General features: G+C 44.8%; 1 protein-coding gene across 2 annotated transcripts in view; it reads left to right on the top strand.

Moving 5' to 3' along the window:
* Anos1 (anosmin 1) overlaps nucleotides 1–24,282 on the top strand; it is a 186,460-nt gene that overhangs the window by 77,865 nt on the left and 84,313 nt on the right. For both annotated transcript variants that reach the window (XM_047536879.1, XM_047536878.1), the window contains exons 3-5: nucleotides 3,916–3,978; nucleotides 14,566–14,788; nucleotides 21,756–21,940. In XM_047536879.1, coding sequence (XP_047392835.1) covers nucleotides 3,916–3,978; nucleotides 14,566–14,788; nucleotides 21,756–21,940 — 471 coding nt within the window. The remainder of the gene's footprint in view (nucleotides 1–3,915; nucleotides 3,979–14,565; nucleotides 14,789–21,755; nucleotides 21,941–24,282) is intronic.

Genomic DNA, 24,282 nt, shown 5'->3' with positions numbered 1-24,282 from the left:
CTTCCACATCCTGCCTGGTTTCTCCTCCATGTTCCACTGGGTCCACCATCAGTTCCTGTCAGATCTAGGTTACAACTTTGGAAGCCTTTTTTGAATCTCATTTCCCTCTCAGTCTCTGCTGCCAAAACCACACCAACAAGTATGTCCTTGCTGTGGTTTAGATAGGAGGTGTCCCCAACAGCTCAGTTGTGAGAGCATGCTAGAAGGTTTAGAGGTGAAAAGATGGGGTTATGAGAGCCTTAACCCATCATGGCGTTGTTCCCTGATATGGACTCACTGGGTGGTGACTGTAGGCAGGTGGGGTGTGGCTGGAGGAGGTGGATCACTGGGGACATTCCTTGGGGACTATGTCCTGTCTGGGGCTACATGGTGTTTATATCTTGTCCCTAGTGAGCAGAGCTCTCTCTGCTTCCTGGAGCCACATCCTGAGCTGCTCTCCTCCTCTAGGCCCTTCCGCCATAATGTTCTGCCTCACCTTGGGCCAGAGCCATGGAGTCGGCCCACCGTGGACTGAATCTCTGAGACCATGAGTCGACATAAACCAGGTGGTAACTCAAGGCAGATGGGGTGTGGCTGGATGAGCTGGGTCACTGGAGACATCCCTTGGGGACTGTATCCTGTCCCTGGCTCCTTGAGGACTATATCCTGTCCCCGGCTCCTTGGGGACTATATCCTGTCCCTGACTCCTTGGGGACTATATCCTGTCCCTGGCTCCTTGGGAACTATATCCTGTCTCTGGCTCCTTGGGGACTATATCCTATCCCTGGCTCCATGAGGTTTATATCTTGTCCCTGGTGAGCAGAGCTCTCTCTGCTTCCTGGTGTCATGTCCTGAACTGTTCTCCTCCTCCAGGTCCTTCCGCCATTTTGTTCTGCCTTACCTTGGGCCAGAGCCATGGAGTCTCCCCACCATGGACTGAACCTCTGAAGCCATGAGCCCCAGATAAACTTTTCCTCCTCTAAGAGTTTCTTGTCAGGTCTTTTGGTCACAGCAGCAAACAATCTGACTGCAACCTTCGTGGACTCGTTTCCTACGTTGTCCTTCACAGACTCCTTGCCCATTTCTTTCTTCTCACCCAGTGCCCTCTGCACCCGAGGACATACGGACAGTCGAAACGGTGGAGGGGAGGTTTGTATGATGTTGTAACAAGTTTTTCTTTTCTCACTGCTGCACCCTATCTCTCTAATCCATCTTCTCCTGCAGCACAAACTGGACAAGCCAGCTCTCTGTTCCTTGTGGCAGATTTCCCTCCTGCCATCTATTTGATGCTTCATTGGTAGGGATGGACTTACCCACAGTGTTTTCCCCTCAGTCAACTACACACTACCTCAGGGAACACGTTCTTGCTCCATTTCCCCTGCCTCGGTGAGGAGATGAGTACTTTACACAGAGGAAACATTAAGCCGTACTTACTGATTTAGCAGATGCCAAGGAATGCAAAGCTTTGATAGACAGATCCAAAAAATATTCATGCAAATGACAATACCCAGGCTATTCTTTCTATAACAGGGATGGAACCCAGGGGTGCTTACCCACTGAGCCACATCCCAGCCCCTGCTTTTTGTGGTTCTAATTAGTTGTACATGACAGTAGAATTGCACTTAACAAATCCTACATAAACAGAGTACAACTTCTCACGCTTCTGGTTGTACATGATGTAGAATCACAAAGGTCATGTATTCATGTATACACATAGGGTAATAATGTTCAATTCATTTCTTCCTACCCCATAACCCTCCCCTCCGTCCACTCCCATCTACCTAATCCAAAGTACCTCTACTCCTCCCTATCCCTTCCCTTATTGTGAATCAGCTTCCACAAAGCAGAGAAAACATTTGACTTTTGGTTTTTTGGGTTTGGCTTATTTTACTTAGCATAATATTCTCCAACTCCATCCATTTACCAGCAAATGCCATATTTCATTCTTTTTTAAAGCTGAGTAATATTCCATTGTGTATATATACCACATTTTCTTTATCCATTCATCTGTTGAAGGGTAACCAGTTTGGTTCCATAGTTTAGCTATTGTGAGTTGAGCTGCTTTAGACACGGATGTGGCTGCTTCACTGTAGTGTGCTGACTTTAAGTCCTTTGGGTATAAACCGAGGAGTGGGATAGCTAGTCAAAAGGTGGTTCCATTCCAAGTTTTCTGAGGAGTCTCCACACTGTTTCCAGAGTGGCTGCACCATTTTGCATTCCCACCAGCAATGTGTGAGTGGACCTTTCCCCACATCCTCACCAACACCTATTGTTGCTTGTATTCTTGATAATTTTAAAAAAAGAAAACTTCGGCTGTGAGTAATAATACTTTAAGATGCATCTTTGGACTCTGCTGGTCACTGGGTATTGGAAATGAGGCCATTCAAGTAGGAGTAACTGGACAGCACATACAGTACTGTCCCAAAGGGGCTGTCCTGTGGTCACCACCTAATGCCTGGCTCATCAAAAAGAGACTCTGCATGGACAAGAAGGCAGGAGTGTCCTTACCTCCATTAGAGCACCAGAAATACGTTTCCATTTCTGCAGCAGGTATTTGGTTTGCACAAGGCAGGTGGGCTTCCCAGTAGCTGTCGAAATCAAGTTAGATGGGGGTCTGGAAGGGCAGAGGCGGATGCTCCATTTATGTCTGACCTATCAAAATGCACAAATTCATCTACTATCATGGACAACCAATTAGAACAAAGAAAAAAATTTCAAAAAAAGTTGAATAGCATGGTTTTGAGAATCAAATCTTTGCATAAAAGCTCACCATTTTTATTTCAATCATGAGGACTATTATATCACACACATACACAGGTACATAGTACGTGCGTGTGCGCTGTGTATCTATCTCTGTCTCTGTATGTGTGTATATATATATATTTGTGTGTGTGTGCACAGTCATCTTATTTACTATATGAACTATGTATAGTAATAAACTCTACGGCATGTATGTATGTATAGAAATATTTAACAATATCATTTATTATTACTGTTGCTATGAAGCAGTGACGCTTGGCTACTCTTTGATTCTTTGATTTACTTAAATGTATACATAGTAGTAGAGTGTCTGTAGATGTTTAAGTGAACTTTCTCCTCTTAGGCAGCTCTCGGGTCGGAAGCTAATGATCAGACTGATTCGACATCCTCGTAATTGAAATGGTTGCACCCCAAAGCTAGTGGACGCACACAGCTTAAGATACCAGTTCATAGCACAGAGCATTTTTCACTTCCCTAGTTTTAGAGGAGCATGCCAAAGATAGCCCCACGCTGCCAAGTTAAAAGCAAGCAGAAGCCAATCCCCCAAAACCAAAGGCGGAGAGATCTCTCTGATAATCGGGTGATGATACATGGCGGGGGGTGAGGGAGGCGAGAGTGGAGGAAGGAGGGTTGTGCAGAGGGAAATGGGGGTGGGCAGGGGGCGGGCCGAGGGAAGAAGACGGCTGGAGACAGACATCATCACCCCACGTGCACCTGTCAACACGCAAATGGCGCGACTCTAGTTCACGTTCAACCAGAGAAACGATAATTAGACCCCATTTGTGTGCAATGAATCAAAATAATGAAAATCAAAAAACAAGTGGATGTTTAATTTTATGAGAAAAAAATTCACCGGGAGCGTCAGACTTCACTTCCTGCGGGACAAGGGTGCTTGGCGCCTGGGCTTCTTTCTGGTCGCGAGCATGGTCACTGTCCCTTCACTGGCTGCCAGGCCCTGTGACCTTGCTTTTCCGGTGGCCTGGAAGGGCGTTTTGCTTCCTGGCTCCTGTTCTGCAGGGTTGGCCACGGCCTGGGATGCTCTGCGGATTGGCTGGACTTTCTGGACCCCCAGGTCACAGGGGCACGGGTGGGGGCAGTGCCCGGGGACGCCTCCCCTGCAGCCTGGCCTGGGTCCTCCGCCGGCACCAACTTGGTCTGTTTCTCTCTCTCCTCCAGTGCCTGGAGCCCTGCAAGGACCCGGGGGACCTGAGGAGTCGCCAGTGCCAGAGTTTCTGTGAGGTAAGAGTGACGGCCAGCTGGCTTGTCCACCCGCGCCAGGAAGGCAGGCTGGCTCTCAAGGCGCCCACGGCCCCGCTCCCACCTCACGTCAGGGCTGCCCTCGGGTCCGGTCCTTCCTGGGGTCGCAGTGTCCGCGCCATTAGGAGGAAGCGGCCCCTGTTGTTGGCGGCAGGATCTCTCGGTCCTGTCTCCTCGGCCCTGTCAACTGCGGGGCAGGCGTCTGATGTCCCCGTGCTACCAGTTACGTAAGGAAGAGAAGACCAGCGGGGAGAGCCGCCTTGGTGACGTGCCACCCGCAGCTCAGGGCACAGGCTGCCTGCCAACCTGGTCTCTCTCAGGATGTATCCAGGAAGACTGGCTGGTGGCCCAGGTTCAGAGACGGTGGCCTCGGGCAGTAAAGAGAACCAGAAATCTCTTGAGGACCAGCACAGGAGGCAGTCGGCAGAGCGCACTGAGCCATGCTCCGTTGGGCCCCAGGAGAGCCGGTGTCACGGATGGAATGACGTCACCGGGTGTCTTGGAAGGGAAGGGGGTGGGCAGGGCTGGGGGAGGTGGCTTCCGCAGGATCTGGGACCACAGTTCCGGTCCCCATCCACTGTAGAATAGAGACGTGTCAAGCAAGATGGAAGCCCAACCCCAGGCACCGGGGTCCAGGCAGAAGGGCCGGGTCTATGTCCCTGTCCTCTGGCCCCTCTCCCTGATGGTCCAGGTGTAGATGTGGGTGAGCTTCCCTCTGTCCATCTCCCGGAGTCACGTGCTGTACTGTTAGTTTAGAAAAGTGGATGGACAGTACCTCATGGTCACTTCAGTGACCACCGTGTGACCTTCCTCTCCTCTGTGGTTTCACCCCGGAGTTCCTTCTTAGCATTTGGAGCCTATGCCACGTTTCCTTTATGCATTCACCTGTTGAGCTGATGGATCTGAAGACAAGTTTGGGTATGAGGAATGGTTAGAAAGAGAAGAATGAACGAGGCCAACGTTCTTGCCCTGAACAATCACGGAAAGGACTTTGGAAGATACCGAGATATGGAATATGGGACAGGCACAGGTTTCTTGAGGGGTGACAGTGGTCAGGAAAAGGACAGATCAAAAGTTGGGTGTTAGCATCTCATGCACAAGATCTGATTTAGACACGCACAGGGGCTGTGCCCCAGGCGTAGGTGCTGGGGCCTGGAGCGTGCGGAGAGTTCTGGGCTCTCTGTGATGGACAGTGGGCGGTGAAGTTATCCAGGTGAGCGTGGAAACAGGTGTTTCGCTGTGAACCACACCAACGTGGGAAGGATAGGGAGGGGAGGAGGAATGAGCAAGTGAGACCAGGAGGGACGAACAAGGTGGGAGAAGACCTTACTGGAGGAGGGTGGAACTCCAAAGGCCAGTGATGGACACACGTCCCCAAGGGAGCAGAGTTCATTGAGCTCCAGGCTGCAAAACCATCAGGCCTTGAAATTTGATTGTCGGGTTCTGCCACGTGCAGGTCACTGTGGACTCGCACAGGAGCAGTTATTGGGTGTTGGAGGAGAAAGACCCACAGGCACACTCAGAGGCCAGAGGAATGGGCGCCATCTTGGTCCCAGGTTCCTGGGTTCACCAGTCAACTCCCAGAACCTGGAATGCCAGTGAGCTTTACCAACGTGTTTCTAGCCGGCTTCCACGGGCTGATTGTTGAGAGGTGCTTGGTGATTCCTATTAATAAAACACAGGAGGGCAGTGGTGTCTCACACCAGTTCCTCGCCATCCCTGACTCTCCAGGAAGTTCTGAACTTCAGGAGTTATTTCTATACTGAAGCATCTTCTGAAGAGCTTGCAGCTTGACTTAGGTCCCTCCCGTCCAAGGGAGTACCTACCTGTGTTTAAAATCACTAAAGTCAGCTAAGGAGGAAGCTGAGATAAACATAGGCTGACTCTAGCTCACACCAGCCAAAAAGGTGTGTTCTGATAGGAAGGTGACTTCCTAACATGCCGGTTTCTGATTTCCTTCTAACTTAATGTTTTTTCATTGACACATAATATTTGTGCATGTGTATGGGGTACACGATGATAATTTATATATGTATTCACTGTGTAACCATCAAATCAGGGTAGTTAGCATTTCCGCATCCTCAGCATTAATCATTTTGACGTGTTGGGAACCTCTGCACTCAGCTTTTCTCATCCTTTTGAATGATGTCATGGATGGTTGTAGACTATTGTCACTCTACTGTGCTCTAGAAAACCAGAACTAACTCTGCCCGTCCCGCTGTCCTCTGGTGTCCCTACTGTACCTCTTTGAATGCTTCCTCCTTGATTTTCTTCCAATTTCATGTTGTCCATGGCCAAGGTATCTCATGTGCTTGGGAAACAAATTAATTGCAATCCCATCTAACAAATTACTATTTATAATCGAGTGTCCAGGCAAATCACACTTGCATTTTCAAAGATAATTTAGAAATATTCTCTATCTGACTTCATGCATTCTTAGTATTTAGATACATTCTTTGAAAGGTACACCTGGCAGTTCTGGTTTTCCTCCTCTATGTCTGTCTGTATTTTTTATTGTTTAATTAATTTTTATTTGTTCTAGTTAGTTGTACATGACAGTAGAATGTGTTTATGCATTTTGATAGATTATACATAAATGGAGTGTCATCTCTCATTCTTCTGACTGTCCATGTTGCAGGACCACATGGGTCATGCAGTCACACATGCACATGAGTCATCACGTCTGTTCACTCTACTGTCCTTCCTGCCCCACACCCTTCCCTCCCTTCACTCCCTCTACCTAATCTAAAGTACCTCTATTCTTCCCTAGTGCTCCCTGCCCTTATTGTAAATTAGCATCCACATATCAGAGAAAACATTTGGCCTTTGGTCTTTTTGGGTTTGGCTTATTTTGCTTAGCATGATGTTCTCCAACTCTATCCTTTTACCAACAAATGCCATCATTTCATGCTTCTTTAAAGCTGAGTAATGGTCCTTCACACACACATACACACGCACATGCACACACACACACACACACACACACACACATAGCACATATACAGCCATTTTCTTTTCCATTCATCTTTTGAAGGGCTCCTAGGTTGGTTCCATGGTTTAGCTATTGTGAGTTCAACATCTCTAGTAATTAGAGAAATGCAAGTCAAAACTACTCTTAAGATTTCATCTCATATCAGTCAGAATTATCAAGAATACAAGCAACAATAAATGTTGACAAGAATGTGGGGAAAAGATTGTCATCCATTGCTGGTGGGAATGCAAAATGGTGCAACCACTCTGGAAAGCAGTATGGAGATGTCTCAGAAAACTTGGAATGGAACCACCATTTGTTTTATTTTTTATTCATCTCTTACTGGCTCATTAAAAATTAATTGAACAAGTTACACTGAAGAATAAAACCAAACCATTTCTCCAAATCCAACTGCCCAGATATAGTCATAGGTTAGCATGCAAGAATGTGCAAACCCAGCAGATCTGAGCTAACTCTCCTTAGAAATGCCTGCTTAAATGCAGTCACCCTACTGTGCAATGGAACAGCAGAATTTATTTCTTCTATCCTAACTTATTAGATGACAGTTTAAAGCAAATCGTTACAAAAAAATAAATAAAAGCCTGTTTCCCTGGTTTGTTCTGAACTGGGGTCTGGAAACTCAGACTTGTAGAAGGTTCCCACCACTTGCTAGCGTTATAATAAGTGGGATTCCTCATTCTGATTGTTTGCATGCTCTATGTGGTTTACCCTGAGCATCTCTTTTCCTCCTGGAAGCCTGGATTTTTGCTGCATACCAGGCAGAAGCTACTGATAGGACTAGTTCCAGGAAAAACCCTGGATGCTGAGTGTCTAACGAACTCATTTGGTTTGAAAAAAAATCTCACCTGGGTCATCACAACTTACTAAGATCAATTCGTCCATTGGATTTATTTTTTTAATCTTGGCCATACGCTGAAATCACCAAGAGGGCTTTAATAATGGCCACTTCTTTTGGTCCATGCCAGGGAGGCTAAAGTAACAGATTAGGACTTTACCTAGGGCATTATTTTTAGAGGCTCTCCAGGGAATTCTAACAGGGAAGCAAGTTGACAATCCCTGGATTAACAAGATTCTTCTCATATTTACCCTGAGACCTCAAAGAACCATTGTGTCTAGTTGTTGCTTGGTAATGGTGGTAGTGGTGATGGTGAAGGTCATGAAGGATCATGATGGTGTTCATGGAATGATCATGACGATGGTGGTCATGAAGGTCATGATGGTGTTCATGGAATGACCATGACGATGGTGGTCATGAAGGTCATGATGGTGTTCATGGAATGATCATGACGATGGTGGTCATGAAGGTCATGATGGTGTTCATGGAATGATCATGATGATGGTGGTCATGAAGGTCATGATGGTGTTCACGGAACGATCATGACGATGGTGGTGGTGATGGTGGTGGTGTGATGGCGACGGTCCTAATGATCATGGTGGTGGTGGTGGTTGGTAGAGATGATGGTGATGATGAGGATGTTATGCTCATATCAGGAGATGATCTTTCCGAGGTTGTATTCCTGGTTAGCTGGGAGAAAACCTACCCAGTCCCTGACTGTATCTAAATTACTGACACATGTACATCTCTGTAGGATTGAACTAAATACAAAGCGCTCCTCTCCGTGCCGGGGGCTTCGTGTTTATGTGACTTTGCACAGTAAGGTAGCGCACTCGATTGCATTTCTTAGTGTTTATCATTCCACTGCTGCTCATGAGTTAATTAATGTACCCTACCATAAGCTGTATTACATTCCAAACCAAAGACTGCTCTCAGCAGTGGTGACTGTTTCTTTAAGCATCCAATAAACTCCATCTACTATGGTTAGGATTTCATTTTATCCTTGGCCACTTGCCCCAAGTAGGTAAAATTGTTTTTTTTTTTTTTTTTTTTTCTTTTCTTACTGGAGCTTACTTAGCACATTGCCCAGATAAGGCACTAAAAAGCTCACATTACTTTTTAGATATTTGGAGGTGGGATGGAGGAGCCATTTATAAGAATTAATTAATGTTGCACATTAATATATCATACGATTATACATAGTTCTTAAAATATGAAGGATTTTTCACTTTATCCACTGTACCATGAAGAGATTTTCCTTTTCCATTTTGCTCTGTCTGTTCCTTCTCCAGATGCATAATGACATCCATTCCTTTAGTTAATCTAATAGAAAATACATGACCCTTGAATGTCCATGTTTTTCTTGGTTTTGGGAATGAAAAAGGCTGAAAAAAAAATTGGAAACAGAAATTAGTGCCTGTAATAATCTTATTTTTTTCCAGATTTTAAATTGTAGCCAAAGACCTAAGAAAATATTTCCATTTTTATGATTTTTGAAGTTAATCATATAAACAGCTTTATGAAGGACTTGTAGTTACATTGATTTTACAATTAGTAACTTGACTTAATCCACCAGATGTCATTGTATTGGCAAGAAATTGAATATTGAATACTTGCACATAAATTTGGGTTGCCATGCGTGTTTCATTTACTGTGAAGTTAATGGGCTTATTACTCGTGGTGATTCCAAAAACTCCTTTTCAACTATTTCCCCCAGTCCTCCCCTTAACAAAAATTCAGAGTCATTAATTTATAATATTGCAAGAGACTTTGCAGGCTCCACGGTCAGAGGCTGCTTGTCTGAGACCCATATACCCTTGTTGACAGGATTTGCAGTTTGCGTTTAGAGGACTAGTTTACCCATTCTGTTTCTGTCTGGAGGATTAAAATTCACATGCAGTTGCTTGGACTGCATTTTCTCTTTGTTCTACCCACTTCAGTGGATTCTCATCAAGTCCACGATTAAAGACAAGAAGAGACAGCTTATGCCCAGACCACGTATTTCTCCAATTCATTTACACACATTGGTGTTTCTTCAACCTATTCCAAGACAATTATCCAGGGCAATGGAGAGAGAACATCAAATTTTACCTTTGAGAAACAGAAATCATAAAATAGCTCCTTAATACCAAATGCACCCACTTATAAAGTGAACTGCATTTACAAGTAAAAACCTCCAACTAGCTAGGTGCAGTGGCACGTGCCTGGAATCCCAGGGGTTTGGGAGGCTGAGGCAGGAGGATCACAAATTCAAAGCCAACCTCAGCAACTTAGGGAGGCCCTAAGCAACTCAGTGAGACCCTGTCTCTAAATAAAATACAAAAAAGGGCTGGGGACGTGGCTCAGTGGTTAAGTGCCCCTGAGTTCAATCCCCACTCCGACTGTTTCTTATAAGATGCAACAGGGTCCAAGTCCCCCCTGAGCAGATTCCAGACTTGCCCTGAAAGCAGCTGATTGAAAGCTAGAGTCTGTCCACACTGTGGAAGAAGAGTCAAAGTTCCCTCTTTGGATCTCGGGAAGTTTTTGTCAGAGTGAGGAGGACTTTGGAAATGTTGAACAGCAAACTTGTAACAGCTGGAAAAGAGAAGGCACGAGTTACTTAACGCTTACTGTGTATGTATCGTGGGCAAACTGCAATAAGTTCCTTTGTGTATAAATTGTGCAGCATTCAAAGTGTTAGCTGGATGATTCAAGATCACACACCAGTCTCGAAGTCTCAAGGGCAAAGATGAGCCTATTTGATTGCACGGTCCTCAAAATAAATAATCATAGAGATCATTTATGACTTTGCACAAATTGGAAAAAATGATATTAATTATCTGTATGGAGCAACCCTTACATCCACAGCAGAGGTCAAAATTATTGGGTTCATGATGACCATTCTTTTATTTTCCTTGGGAATAAAACGTTTCAGATTTGTTTAAGGCCAGTTTTTGATTCTTTTTGTGGTAGCTGATTTTGAGTCTGCCGCATTAGCTCAGTGAGTTATCAGTGTGAGGAGACAGAATTCCGTTTCCTGGTTCAAGGGTGCAGCGATTGACAGGCGCATCCTTAGGATGAGGTGTGAATGGAAAATGCGATCTCTGGAAGCCGATGTCGGACTCACGCTCTGTTTCCCCCCGTGAATCCGTTTCACTGAGCTCCTGTGTTTGAGTTGAGTGGATTTGATTAGAGCTTGATGCCAACAACTCACTGTGATTTCCAACTTAGCCAGCAGCAGACGCTCGCCAGACTTCCTGAGAGCGTTCTGGTTGGAAATCTCAGCCTCGCGTTGGGGGCCAGTGATCTCAGGACCTGTTTTCTTTCGGTGCTTGTAAAGTATACGTACGTTTTGTCCAAAGAGGAAAGCATCCTGCATGATCTTTGCAGATCTGTTAGCATGCTTTTGGGGTTACTCACGTAGGTTTGGATCTAAATTTAAAACTCCAAAAGCCAATGAAATAAAACACACCTAAAACCACTAACAGAAAAATGAACTGTGAAATAACTGGAGTCCAAAGCTTTACATGTTTATAAAGTGGTTTTTAAATGAACAAGTTGCCAATTTGGGTGAGTGGATGTTGGAACTGCAGTTTTTCTTCCAAGTGTTACCTGGAGGTTACATTGAGTTTCCATCTTGGTACAATCGATTCCTGCCATTTTCTAAGTTTATGTAGGACTCTCCCCATCTCCCGGGAGAATGCCTTTTTGTTCTTTATTTTTATTTATTAGTTTTTTAATTTTTATTTTTTAAATTTTCTGTGTTCTAGTTAGTTGTCCATGACAGTAGAAGGCATTGATGTATTTTGATAACTCATACATAAATGGAGTGCCTTCTTTCATTTTTCTGACTGTCCATGTTGCAAGATCACATGGTCATGCAGTCACACATGCACACATGAGGTCATCATGTCTGTTCACTCTACTGTCCTTCCTACCCCACACCCTTCCCTCCCTTCATTCCCTCTACCTAATCTAAAGTACCTCCATTCTTCCCTATCTCCCCTTATTGAGAATTAGTTACACATATCAGAGAAAACATTTGGCTTTTGGTATTTTAGGTTTGGCTTATTTCACTGAGCATGATATTCTCCAACTCCATCCATTTACCATCAAATGCCATCAAATTTACCAGCAAATGCCATCATTTCATTCTTTAAGACTGAGTACTATTTCGTTGTGTATATATACAACATTTTCTTTATGCATTCATCTGTTGAAGTCTAGGTTGGTTCCATAGTTTAGCTATTGTGAGTTGCTAAACTTGCGTGTGTCTACTTCACTCTACTAACCTTCAACAGATGAATGGATAAAGAAAATATGATATATATATATATATATATACACACACACACACACACACACACACATATATATATATATACATATACACACTGGAGTATTATTCAGCTTTAAAAAAGAATGTAATAATGGAATTTGCAGGTAAATGGATGGAGCTGGAGGATATCATGCTAAGAGAAATAAGCCAATCCCAAAATACCAAAGGCTGCATGTTTTTTCTGATATGCAAATGCTAATTCACAGTAAGGGGTGGGGGGCCAGGGAAGAGTAGATGCACTTTGTATTGGTAGATGGGAGTGAAGGGAGGGGAAGGGGTGGGGTAGGAAGGACGGTAAAGTGAAACAGCCACACATTTTAGTTCAAGATTTCCAGTCATATTCAACAAGATGAATCAGAGATTCAAATTCATGAAATTGCTGTCTTTTGGGGAAAAGGTGGAGTCAGCTCTCTGCAGAGAGGACACTGCCCCAGAGTAGAGATTTTGGTAACAGTGGGGTTTCGTGCGTGTTTGGCGAGCCGGGGTCCAGGGTGTTGCCCTCGTGGGTCAGGTTGTGGGCTCACGGGATGGACACTCCCTCTGGGCTTGGGTTCGCCAGGGCTGCACCACTGACTTCTCGTGTCAATCAACAGCTCAGACCTGAGCTCGCCCGGGTCCGGGAGGCACTCTCCCGCTTCCCACCTCAAGGGACCCTGAGTGCCTTCTTGGACGTCACATTGCTGGACACTGTCCTCTGCATCACTTGGGGTCCCCGGAGCTGTTGTGGAAGCGTGGTCGACGGGGCTCAGGGCGGAAGCAGGTGCAGGGCTGCTTTCTGTGCACGCAGAGCTGAAGCCAGGTTCTCCTGACACGGGGTGGCTCTCCTTCCCTGCTGGTCAAGCATCTCCATGTCTCCCCTTCTTCCGCAAAAGGCCTGGTGTTTAGTGATCTTTGTCACCACTGGAACCAAAAGACCTGACAAGAACAATGAGAGGGAGGAAAGGCTATTTGGGGCTCATGGCTTTAGAGGTCTCAGTTGACAGGTGGCTGAATCCACTGCGGTGGGCCAGAGGTGAGGCCGGGAATCGTGGCGGGATGGTCTGGTCTCGGGGAGGAGAAGCATCTTGGTGCTTCTCGTGGCCCCAGGAAGCAGAGAGAAAGCGCTCTACTCAACACACGAGCCTCCGGGGGACGCCTCCCGGCTAGCCCACCGTAGCCAGCATCGCCCACGTCCAGCTAGGAAGGGACCATGTGGGGGTGGGCGAGCCCCCGTCATCACGCCAAAGCCTAGGTCCACGCGGCACCAACATTTCTGTAATAATTTCCATCGAAGACAATTTGGCCAACTCCTGGGTCCAAAAACAGCCGAGAAATGGAAACTGACTGGACAGGTGTGTCCCTTTAGGGAGTCAAGGGCTGCCTGTTCCCTCCACGGGAGGATGGGCTCCTTCAGAATGTCGCCAACACAAGGCTCGGGACCCTCTTTTTTGAAGATGCAAGACGTGGGTGCGAGTGCTTTGCGATGGAAATCCACATTCTTTCACCAAACTCTATTGACAAGTCGACATGGTTAAACAGATTACACGAGCTGTTAGCACCAAAACCTGGATGTCATTGAGATATATTCAACCTGCGGGCTCAGACCGTGCTGCGATGTGACTCCAGTGGGTGGGTTGCCGCGGTGGGGGGCAGACAGGTTCCTGGGAACCCTGCTGTGCTGTTTGTATGAGCTTTCATGGCATAGGAAGAAGCGTGGGAAGCGCTACTCATTGAAAAATGAAAATATATGTAATGCATACAGTCCAAAAGTCCCCTTGAATTGCATTTATTGTGCTTTAACTATTTATGATCATGGTTTCTGTTTTTGCTGCTGGGATGGGTCCCAGCATGCTCAGGGGGTACTGCACCCCTGAGCTCCTCCCCCACCCTCTCTGACACGTTTTTGACGGCTCTCTTTGAGCTGAGAGGAAAAGTAAAGAGAGGTGACTGTGCACTCAGTCACGTGGTGTGATTGATGTGTGCTATCTAAGATCCTCTTGGGGGTTTGATTCCATGGAATGTGACTTTGCTGGGGGTGGGGTGGAGAAAACAAGTACATCTATTTTGTAGAATGTTCAAGGGGCCGGGCATGGCGGTGCACACCTGTAATCCCAGTGACTTGGGAGGCTGAGGCAGGAGGATCGCAAGGTGGAGGCCAGCCTCAGCAACTTGGCGAGGCCCTCAGCTACCCTGTCTCAAAATGAACATTAAGAAGGACTGAGGATGTGACTCAGCAGTTAAGCACCCCTGGTTTCAATCCCCAGGAAAAAATCCCTGAAGGAAAAAAAGGTCAAGGGATATTCGAGGGTCCAAAAATGTTGGACTTCTTCCTTTCGGATGTCTCGGACTCAGACTTGCCGTGTGTTTCATGGAAACACTAAAATATTTCTCCTCTCTCGTCTCCTTCTCTCTCTCTCTCTCTCTCTCTCTCTCTCTCTCTCGCAGCCTCTGTTCCCCAAGAAAAACTACGAGTGCTTAACCAGCTGCGAGTTCCTCAAGTACGTCCTCTTGGTGAAGCAGGGGGACTGTCCAGCTCCCGAGAAAGCCAGTGGCTTCGCAGCCGCCTGCGTGGAGAGCTGCGAGGTGGACCACGAGTGCTCGGGGGTGAAGAAATGCTGCTCCAACGGCTGCGGGCACACCTGCCAGGTGCCCAAGACGCTGTACAAAGGTAAAGGCCAGAACCCGGGGCAGGGAACTCCGCTGTCAGCGGAAGCTGCGGAACCTGGGGGCGTCAGCCATGCAGGCAGAACACAGAGCAGGAAGGGCGTGCATCCTGTGTCACAGACGCCCACCTTAAAACACCGCAGACCTCAGAGATCAGCCGGGATGTGAGCACAGTGAGGCACAGAGTTGCTTTTTTGTTGTTGGATTTTTTTTTTTTTTTTTGGTACCAGGAATTGAACTCAGGGATGCTTAACCACTGAGCCACATCCCTAGTCCTTTTTTCCATTTTATGTAGAGACTGGGTCTCACTAAGTTCCTTACAGCCTCACTAAGTTGTTCAGGCTGGCCTCGAACTTGCAATCCTCCCGCCTCAGCCTCCGAAGTTGCTGGGTTGACAGGCACGCACCTCCACACCCAGCCAGAGTTTTAACTTAGCGTATGTATACAAAGGATAGCAGCAATCCAAGAACTTTCTGTATTTTTTTTCTCAAAGGCAGACTAAGTCAATGAAGCTGTGCAAATCCCCAGAAAAGATGAAGAACACTTGAAAAACGCAGAGTAAACACACTTGTGCGGTGAATTTTCTGTCGGCACAATCCAAGAACAGAAGGGTCATTGTACAGACTTTAAATATTTTGATTAGTAATCTTGAGACAGAGGAATTACCCTCTTCCAACATGGGGACCCCCTTTATCCCACATTTCTGCAGATAGAATGGTTTGCATTCAAAAGCAAATTCTAGAGCACTTAAGGGCTTGGGGCTCCGGGCCGTGTGCCTTCTTTGCCTGATGAAGTTGTTTCATGCCAAAGTGACCTGTTGCCTTATGAATTGTTTGCATATTTTCGAGGTGTACAAGGATGCACACATTCTGTTAATTTTGGGGCCCGATTTGAATAGTGAGTAGAATCCATCCGTGGCTGTAGCTCATTGCGACAAAAAGATCTCGCTTTCCTTGACTCTCATGCACATGCCAAATACCCATCATTTCCACCTGCCGGCAGGACTTGGCAGCCTGCGTACACAGCAGTGTTCACTAGCAATGCCAGTTTTGAGGTGTGTGCCAAACGGCTCCGGTTAGAAGTCCCTTCCCCTCAAGGACTTGCCTCTCCAGAGCTAATGCACCCATCCTTCCCTGTCTCCCACTTGGAAATGCCTTCCCCGGGAAACCTATACCATCTACCCAATTTTATTAATTTTTGAAAAAAATGCCCAGGATCCGTAGAAACCCAATGTAAGTTTTATGACCCAAATTCAAGATATTTCTGCTCTCTCCTTCTTACAGAGGGACAGTTCTCGAATGGAGCTAACATTTTCACATTTTCTAAACAGCCCCATGTTATGAAAATTTCCCGTTATTACTGATCGTATGCTATTTTTTATGAGAATTATTTCTGAAAATTCATTTTAAGCACATTTGTAAGACTCATAAGTTGAGGATATCTTAAAAGCAACGACATAAATTAAAATATACATTTAAAAATAAAACATCGGAGGATTGGTAGGCATATCAGATACGCCTGCTTCACAGAATAGAAGAAATATTCTGGGAAGGATGAGAATAAACGATGAATTATGTGATAAGAGACACCATTTAAACCTGGATGTAACTCAACAGACTGGATTTTTCAGAAGTACTCAAGTCACTCTTGTACAACAAAGTAGCTCTTGGATTTTTGTGGGAAGAGGGAATTCATGGAGAATAAACCATGAATATAATGAACAGACTGTGAAGCTGCCAATGAGCTGATAATTTTTGCATAATAAGAATGACAAAGCTAAATTATTTTTGGAATAATATGTTATATATATACATATATATTTGTATATATATAATTCTTTTGGTGTCCCAGGAGCATTGGAGGCTACCAGTAAGTTTGTGTGTTTAAGAAGGATCAAATAGATTCCGTCAGAACCCTTTCAGTGACCTCCTAGCCTACTAGCCACTTGGAATCCTTGTTGACATTTTCAAATAGAAGTTAACCTACCGGAAAATATTGCTGAAGGCCCCAGGACCCTGGGATGTTCTGATGGGACTTTTATCCAACACCTGCTGAAATAGCATCCCAAACCAAAGGTCTCACTGGGCATCGCTAGCCATCATCATATCACCACCACCATCATCATCATCCAAGTAAAGGATAGGTTGCTATCAGACATTTCTAATCTAATACAATCACTGGTGGATCAGCATTTAGGGCTAAGGAGTAGCCTCCAGTGTCCCTCTAACCCCGCTGGACTTGGTCTTAGGCTACTTTGTAGAGTGGGAGTATTCGAGTTAAATACAGAATGTAGACCACAGAGGATCAAATTCTGCAGGGCAGGGACGACTAACTTGTACATTTCTCATGAGCTTGTTAACTTATTAGATGTTTGCCTATTAAGACGTGGTCACCTAGGTAGTCGCCGTTTGGAAATCCTCAAGAATATCTGCTAAATGTTTTCCCCAGTTAAAGTGTAAAAGAAGCGGATGTCCCCCAGATCTTCCGGGACTGATACATTTCAGTTGAGTAAACATTTGCGGAGTGTCTCTCATTTGCAGTGACCCGTACTGGGCACAGGGGCAGAAAGATCAGGATGAAACCAGCCCCGAGGTTCAACAATGAGCCTGTCATGCACAAAGGAATCTCTCAGTGTGCGCATCGTTTTCTCCATTCTTGAAACAAATCGATTTTTATGAACATCAATTTAGCTGTTTTTCATGTTTACTACTTATTGGTTCCATTTAAAATTAAACAAAACAAAACAAAACAGAATACTGTGTTTGTGGAAGGGGAGGTAAGAGGTACAGATTGTACAGCCTCACAAACTTTGTATGTATATATATATGCTGAAAACTTGGGATTTTATAAACAAAGGGTGTTTTGGAAACTTGGTAGGCAACATCCTCCAGGATTTCAGCACATCAGAATGGGGTCAAGCCTCTGCAGCTAACTTTAACAGACAGACACGAGTTATAGTCTGAAACAAGCACCAGACCTCTTTTCTTTTACTTTTAATAAAACTATGAGCAGAAAAAGACTTGAAGAGCTCACAGGAGGGAAGAAGCATGAAGTTTCTACTTCTATGAAGTGGAAATCCCACCATAGGAGGAAAGTTAGAAATTTTACCAAGTTTCAGACCCATTCGTGCCTCTCAGTGATTGCTATTTTCTCTTTGTCGCAAACCAATCAACAATTAGTCATTTATCCATTTATTTCTTTTCCCAAAGACCTGAGGATGGAGTTGATTTAATATTTTCACACACATCTTAATACATAAAATTCAGATTTCAGGACTTTAGAGATAAACGAAAACATCATTTTCCAATCACTTAGACCCACAAGGGAAAATGTTTTACACTGCAAATTGAATCTCCACGGGATATGCAACTGTTGATTATCTATCATCATCGACTTTTCTATCAATTTCTTTTCACCATCTTTTAAAGCACCGAGTTTCTGTTGCTTTGATTCCCCCAAACACTTTTTGCATTTTAAAGAAAATAAAGGACCTTTTTGTCACAACTTATGGGGTGACATATGATAATATTTTTGTATTTTTTCATCAGGAGAGTTTAGATTTCAGATGGCTAATTTGTTCAAAAGCAGCTTTTAAGAAGATTTCTAATCGTGGTTGTAACGGAGTCATCCCATGTACACATCTGCTTTTGCCATTGGGATGCTCCCTGGACTCTGGAGGACGGTGTGCGTCGGCAGAGAAGGCTGAAGGTCTTAGGGGTGCAGCACCCCATCTGCACACAATTACGGAGGAGCGCTGGAGTTACTTCCAATCAAGGGAGCCAGCTACCCTTAATGCAAAGCAGATGGGCCGTTTCTTAACATGCAAATTGCAGAACATTGCACATCATAATTAAAGAGATTTTTTTTAACGGAGAAATCTGAACCGACGTGGCCCTGATGCTCATTATGTTTGATGAAGACCGCAGGTAATTAAGTGCTATTCGAGATGAAGTCCATTCGGCAAAGAGATCCGGATGCGTTCGTTTGCTTCTGATCGGTTCAGCTTAGTTGAACAGCCAGAATATTTACCACCACTGTATGCGATCTAGAAAAGATTCTACAGCAGACACCAGGGAGAAGGGTGAACTTGCATGTCTCAGAAACCGTGCTCTGAAAGTTTGCAGAACTCACTGGCCATCATCTCTGCCGCGCACAGAGACATCAAGAGAATCCCGAAATGTTCTCAGATCTGCGTAGCCCCTCGGTGCGATCACGTGTCTGTCACCTGCCCGCCCATCTCAAATGCAAGATTGACAGCAAACAATCATTCTGTTCAGTGTGGATTCTCATCTCCCTGAACAAGTTTGGGTAGCTTTCTTCATGACACGACAAATAGACTGGTTTGAGACGGAACATCAATTAACTTGGGGATTCCCATCTTATCAGTAAAGAGCAATTAATAAAATAAACTGGAAAAACCCCTATGAACAATACAAACCAAACCAAACCAAACAAAAAACTGTTCTATCTTGAAAACATTTTGACTGCTTTACTTTTTAGCATGACCCTTTTAAAACAAAGTAAAGCGAATGTGTGTTTGAATAATATAACCGTGATGGAAGAAAGCGGAGTTATTTGAAAGTGTTAGGGAGACTGCACAGCATACCTGGAATAAGTGTTATTTTTTGAAGTGAGTTTCAAGCAGGGGGTCCACCGCTGTTGAGGAGGTTGATGTCAATGTCACTGTTTCCTTATTTCCCTGGGTTTATTCTTGCATGGAGTAAAGGAGTCAGGAGGCAATTCCTTGAGCACACATTTCTGGAACATTTGCTCTTGCAGAACGTTCTCCTCTGGGACATTCCAAGAGGTGGGAATGAGGGAGACCTGGCTCTTGACCTCTGGGAGCTGTGGCTTCGTGCAGAAGTCAGACATTAGTAAATGAGCTCTCTGCAACAGCCGGCACTTAAACTCTAGTCTTGACAGTTACGGGCTTGGGAACGGAGAGGCCGGAAAGAATGGAGGCTTTTCTTCCAACTGGGAAATTTAGGGGAGGCATTGGGTTTGCGTCTGGAAGTATTTAAGTGTCTACAGTCAGAAAATAAAATGAAAGCCGATTCATAATAATAATAATAATAATACCATAAAGAGACCATGAACGTTGGAAGTACCTTGCTGCTTGTTTCTAGGAGAGCTAAGTCAGAGGCGATCTGTGATGGGAATGTGAGGGGTACCCTGGGATAAAACCAGTAGGCGCTGGTAGAGACAGGGACAAATCAGCCGCTCCATCCTGGAGAGTAGCACTGCGGGGAAGACAGCCATCGCAGGCACAGGGGTGCGTTGGGGGAGAGGATTGCAAGGCGCGACTCGTGCAGGGAGATTCTGCCTAACAGAGCGAGGCTAGAGCCGTGGTCAGGCTGTGCGCTCAGAAGTCAAGTGCAGGAGGCAGGCTTGGAAAGCTCGCACGCAGTGGCTGAACCGGAGACCAAGACTGGCCTCGCCAAGTCCCGTGACAATCAGCCCAAGTCAGAGCGTCAGAACACGACGTTCCAGGTATTCACAGGCCTATGGAAAAACCACCTCTTCGCTCCATTTTCCAAGGTGGGTTTCCTACTTTGAAATGTAGAAAGAAGTAGAGAGTTCAGAGAGAAATCGGATCAAATCATAGCTCCGGGCAACCCCATCTTCCTCCGACTCAATGATATGTTCCAAATGTAGACAGGAAACCTCTGAGCCAGAGGAATGGCCTGGTCAGACAAATCCATGGTAAAGTGAAGGGCCAGAGACAGCCACAACCCCACGGAATACCAGTGTGGAGACCAGAATAGGTATGGGAAACGTGGTGTCTAGAAAATATTTTTTATGTTAGTGACTTTTGACCACCTGTGAAGATGCTATTTTAAAATTGTCCCACTCTTTCCACCTAAGAATTTGATGAATTTAAGATTTCCCTAAATGAGACTTAATGTGAATTCAGTCAAAAAAAAGTTGAGATTCAGCCATTGACACCAATGTGCTCCCCATCTTATGCATTTTATGTTTCCACATTTTCCAGTTTCCTGTTTGTTTAAACTCAAGAAATAGAGCCTTCTAAACTGGGTTTTCCAAATGAGCTTCCAGTGCTCCAGGGAAACGCTATTCTCAACAGAAAATGGTGTTGGTGGTGTTCAACAATATGGCGCCACAGATTCTACCGAATTCCTTCTGAAATTCCCTTTCTAGAAACCCAACGATTTAGTACCACGGTTCTTAGATCTTTCACTCACCAAGTCAACTTGTGTGCAGTCCAGGAGGAAAAAGAAATCCACGTGATTAACTGCTTTAAAGGGAGACACCCGTGAGGGATGTTTGACGCAATGCGTTCACTTCTGCCAAAGCCCAATGTTCCCCATTCACCATCCTCCGGTTTTAGCCCATGAAGCCGATAGGAGAGTGCCTGAGCAATCTAAGAGAGAATCCAAAAACTCGCCCTCTGGAAATTGAGAGCTTTGACAACTTGAGAAGATGCAGCACTGAGCTTCTTATTTCTTTGAAGGAGAGACTCCCTAAGGTAGAACAGAGAGCCAACCTGGGAACCATGTTCTAATGACCTTAGCATGTCATCCAAGAAATGGAGCCTGTTGCAAAAGGGAGAAATGGCTTGGATTTTTGGTAATGATTGCCCTGTGTGAATTCCATGGGACCCTTGGCTGACGCAACCTGACGACCCAATTTCCTCAGTGCAATGCTGGTGAAGCGTGACTCCAGAGTTTTGTAGGGAGAGCAGGATTCGTTCACACCCAGCAATTAAACTTGACCCTCTCGGATGAAAGGAAGAAGCAGGATAAGGGGGTAATATTCCTGGCATGGGATGGCCCGAGTCTGGTGTCAGATGTCCCCTGTGAAACCTGGTGGGCAGAAGCCACTTTTGTGAAAGGACATGGAATATTGGCAGGTGGCAGCTGTGATTTGCTCTCTCATAGATTTCCTTCCTCAGCACCTACCTGGACTTGGGTCCCGTGCAGCTGGTTTTAATTGACATGGTCTTGTTCCAGGTGTCCCCTTGAAGCCCAGGAAAGAGCTACGATTTACCGAGCTCAAGTCCGGACAGCTGGAGGTGAAGTGGTCCTCGAAATTCAACGTTTCCATTGAGCCCGTGATCTACGTGGTTCAGAGAAGATGGAATTATGGGATCCACCCCAGCGAAGACGATGCCACTCACTGGCAAACAGTGGCCCAGGTGAGTCCTTCCCCAGAGAGCGTCCCCTGCACGTCTGAGCACAGGAAATTGAGTCGCTGTGCCTGGGTCGTGATAGCTAGACCACAGAAATAAATCAAACGTGCACGCAGATGAAACTGTGCCTGTTTGCTGAGGACAGAACAAGCCCTGTGGATCTGCCTGTTTTCCCAGAAACTTGACTGCTGGTGTAACCTGCTCAGGATACCCAGGGAAGGAAGGGAGATGACTTTATGATCTAATGGCTCACACTGGTTTGCTTTTTTTCCCCCCTTATCCTGTATTTTATTAGCTATATTAATTTTTTAGAATTTTACTTATTTCTATTTTTCATACTGCATTTTGATTCATTGTACACAAGTGGGGTACCACTTTTCATTTCTATGGTTGTACATGATGTAGAGTCACACATTTGTGTAATCATATGTGTAATCATAGGGTAATGATGTCTGTCTCATTCCACCATCTTTCATACCCCCGCCCCCTCCCCACCCCTCATTTCCCTCTACGCAATCCAACGCCTCCATTCTTCTCTTACCGCCCCTACCCCATTATCCACTTACCAGAGAAAATATTCGGCCTTTGGTTTTTAGGGATTGGCTTATCTCACTTGGCACGATATTCTCCAGTTCCATCCATTTACCTGCAAATGCCATGATTTTATTCTTCTTTATGGCTGAGTAATATTCCATTGCATATATATACCACAGTTTCTTTATCCACTCATCTATTATTGAAGGACACTGGTTTTCTAACAATGAAGATTCTCTCAGCTGAACTCAAAACCAACTACAGGAAGAGAAATGTACCATCGTGGGACTGATTTGTTATTTAACAATCTAAATGAAGCTTATTTCTCCTACATTTAAGCCTTTCTTCCACCCAGAGTAGCATGGAATGAGGTTCATATTCTCAAACTGCTTTCTGGGAAGTAGCCAGTGGCTTTTGACTCTTCTGCTGAGGGATTCCTCTGCCTTGATTCACTTAAGAACTCATGAGCCACCTGGATGAAAACACGCCTAGACTAGCTTCACAGTGACACTTTCTCAACTGTCTTGTTGATGAGAAAAACCAAAGATTTTCCTTTTTTTTAAGAGCAGCTAGATGGACCACCAGTTGCCCACCCCAAACACTAATGCGTTTGCAAAAAGAATACGTTCTCGGCGTGACATTCCTTCCTACTTTTCAACAACTAACCTGCATCCTGAACACAGACCTCAACAGGAATAAATTCTCACCTTTACTTTGTCCAGAGCATTTTTCTCAGCATTTGGAAGAACTTTTATTTTTTCTTTAACAGTAAAATCTCACAAGGGACTAAACTCGACACTGTAAACAAAGTCCTTAAAGACCCCAAAGTAAATAAGTGAAGAGCTGGATGTAAAAGAAACCCCTAAAATCAGGGGGGAGAAACTTTATCAAATAAATTTAGTAATCGCATTCTATACCTATTTTGTTAAAAAAAAAAAAGTATTTGCATCAATAAAATTTACAGCAGCTCAGAATACAGAACGGAATTCCATTAGGTTTACGTGGCAGGCTTCAGTGAATAATGGTACAGATTCGTTGGCAAATCTTCCAGATTAAAGATTCGGGAAAGTATTCCCTTTTTGGAAAGAGGAGAGCTCTTGAATGATTTGACTATAATTCGATTCTTGTTATGTTCGCTAGTTAATGCCACAGGCAATTCTTTCTTGGTTCAAAGTTCTGGATTATTGTTCTGGCCCTCAGTTTTCCAAACTCGGAGCTAAAACTCTAAAGGCCAGAGTCATCCCAAATTGTCTCCAGTTCAGCCAAAGCAGCTAGAACACCTTTGGTCTCAGAAGTGTTTTTTCTTTTTTTTTTTTTTTCAATTGGACAAGAATGTACAGATGTCCCTGGATATCCATGTGGGATTCTAGGATCCCTGCAGACGCCCAAATCTGATGATGCTCAAATCCCTCATGGCACAGGATTTGCCTGTAGCCTGTCAGATCCTCCTATAGAGTTTAAGTCCCGGCCAGATGAACCTGTGATACCTAACACAATGTGAAGGCTCTGTAAATAGTTGTTAAGGGATGAATCATATTGTTAATCAAATAATTCAATATCAATTAACTCTATCATTCAGAGAGTCACCATAAGGGAAATAAGAAGCATGTACATGTTCAATACAGACACAAGTTTTTCCCAAATATTTTTGCAAATATTTCAAAAGATTTTCAAATATTTTGAATCCAAGGATGCAGGATTCCTGGACACAAAAGGTGAACTATAGTGAACACATATTCCTCCTTAGGGCCAGGACTGATTCCTCACCATATAATGGGATTTACTCAGATAAAAGTCTTGCTCTGAGCTAGAGT

Source organism: Sciurus carolinensis, chromosome X (assembly GCF_902686445.1).
Source record: "Sciurus carolinensis chromosome X, mSciCar1.2, whole genome shotgun sequence".
In the NCBI taxonomy this organism is placed as follows: domain Eukaryota; kingdom Metazoa; phylum Chordata; class Mammalia; order Rodentia; family Sciuridae; genus Sciurus; species Sciurus carolinensis.
Note: the sequence above shows the minus strand (reverse complement) of the source record. Positions and strands in the feature narration are given on the sequence as shown.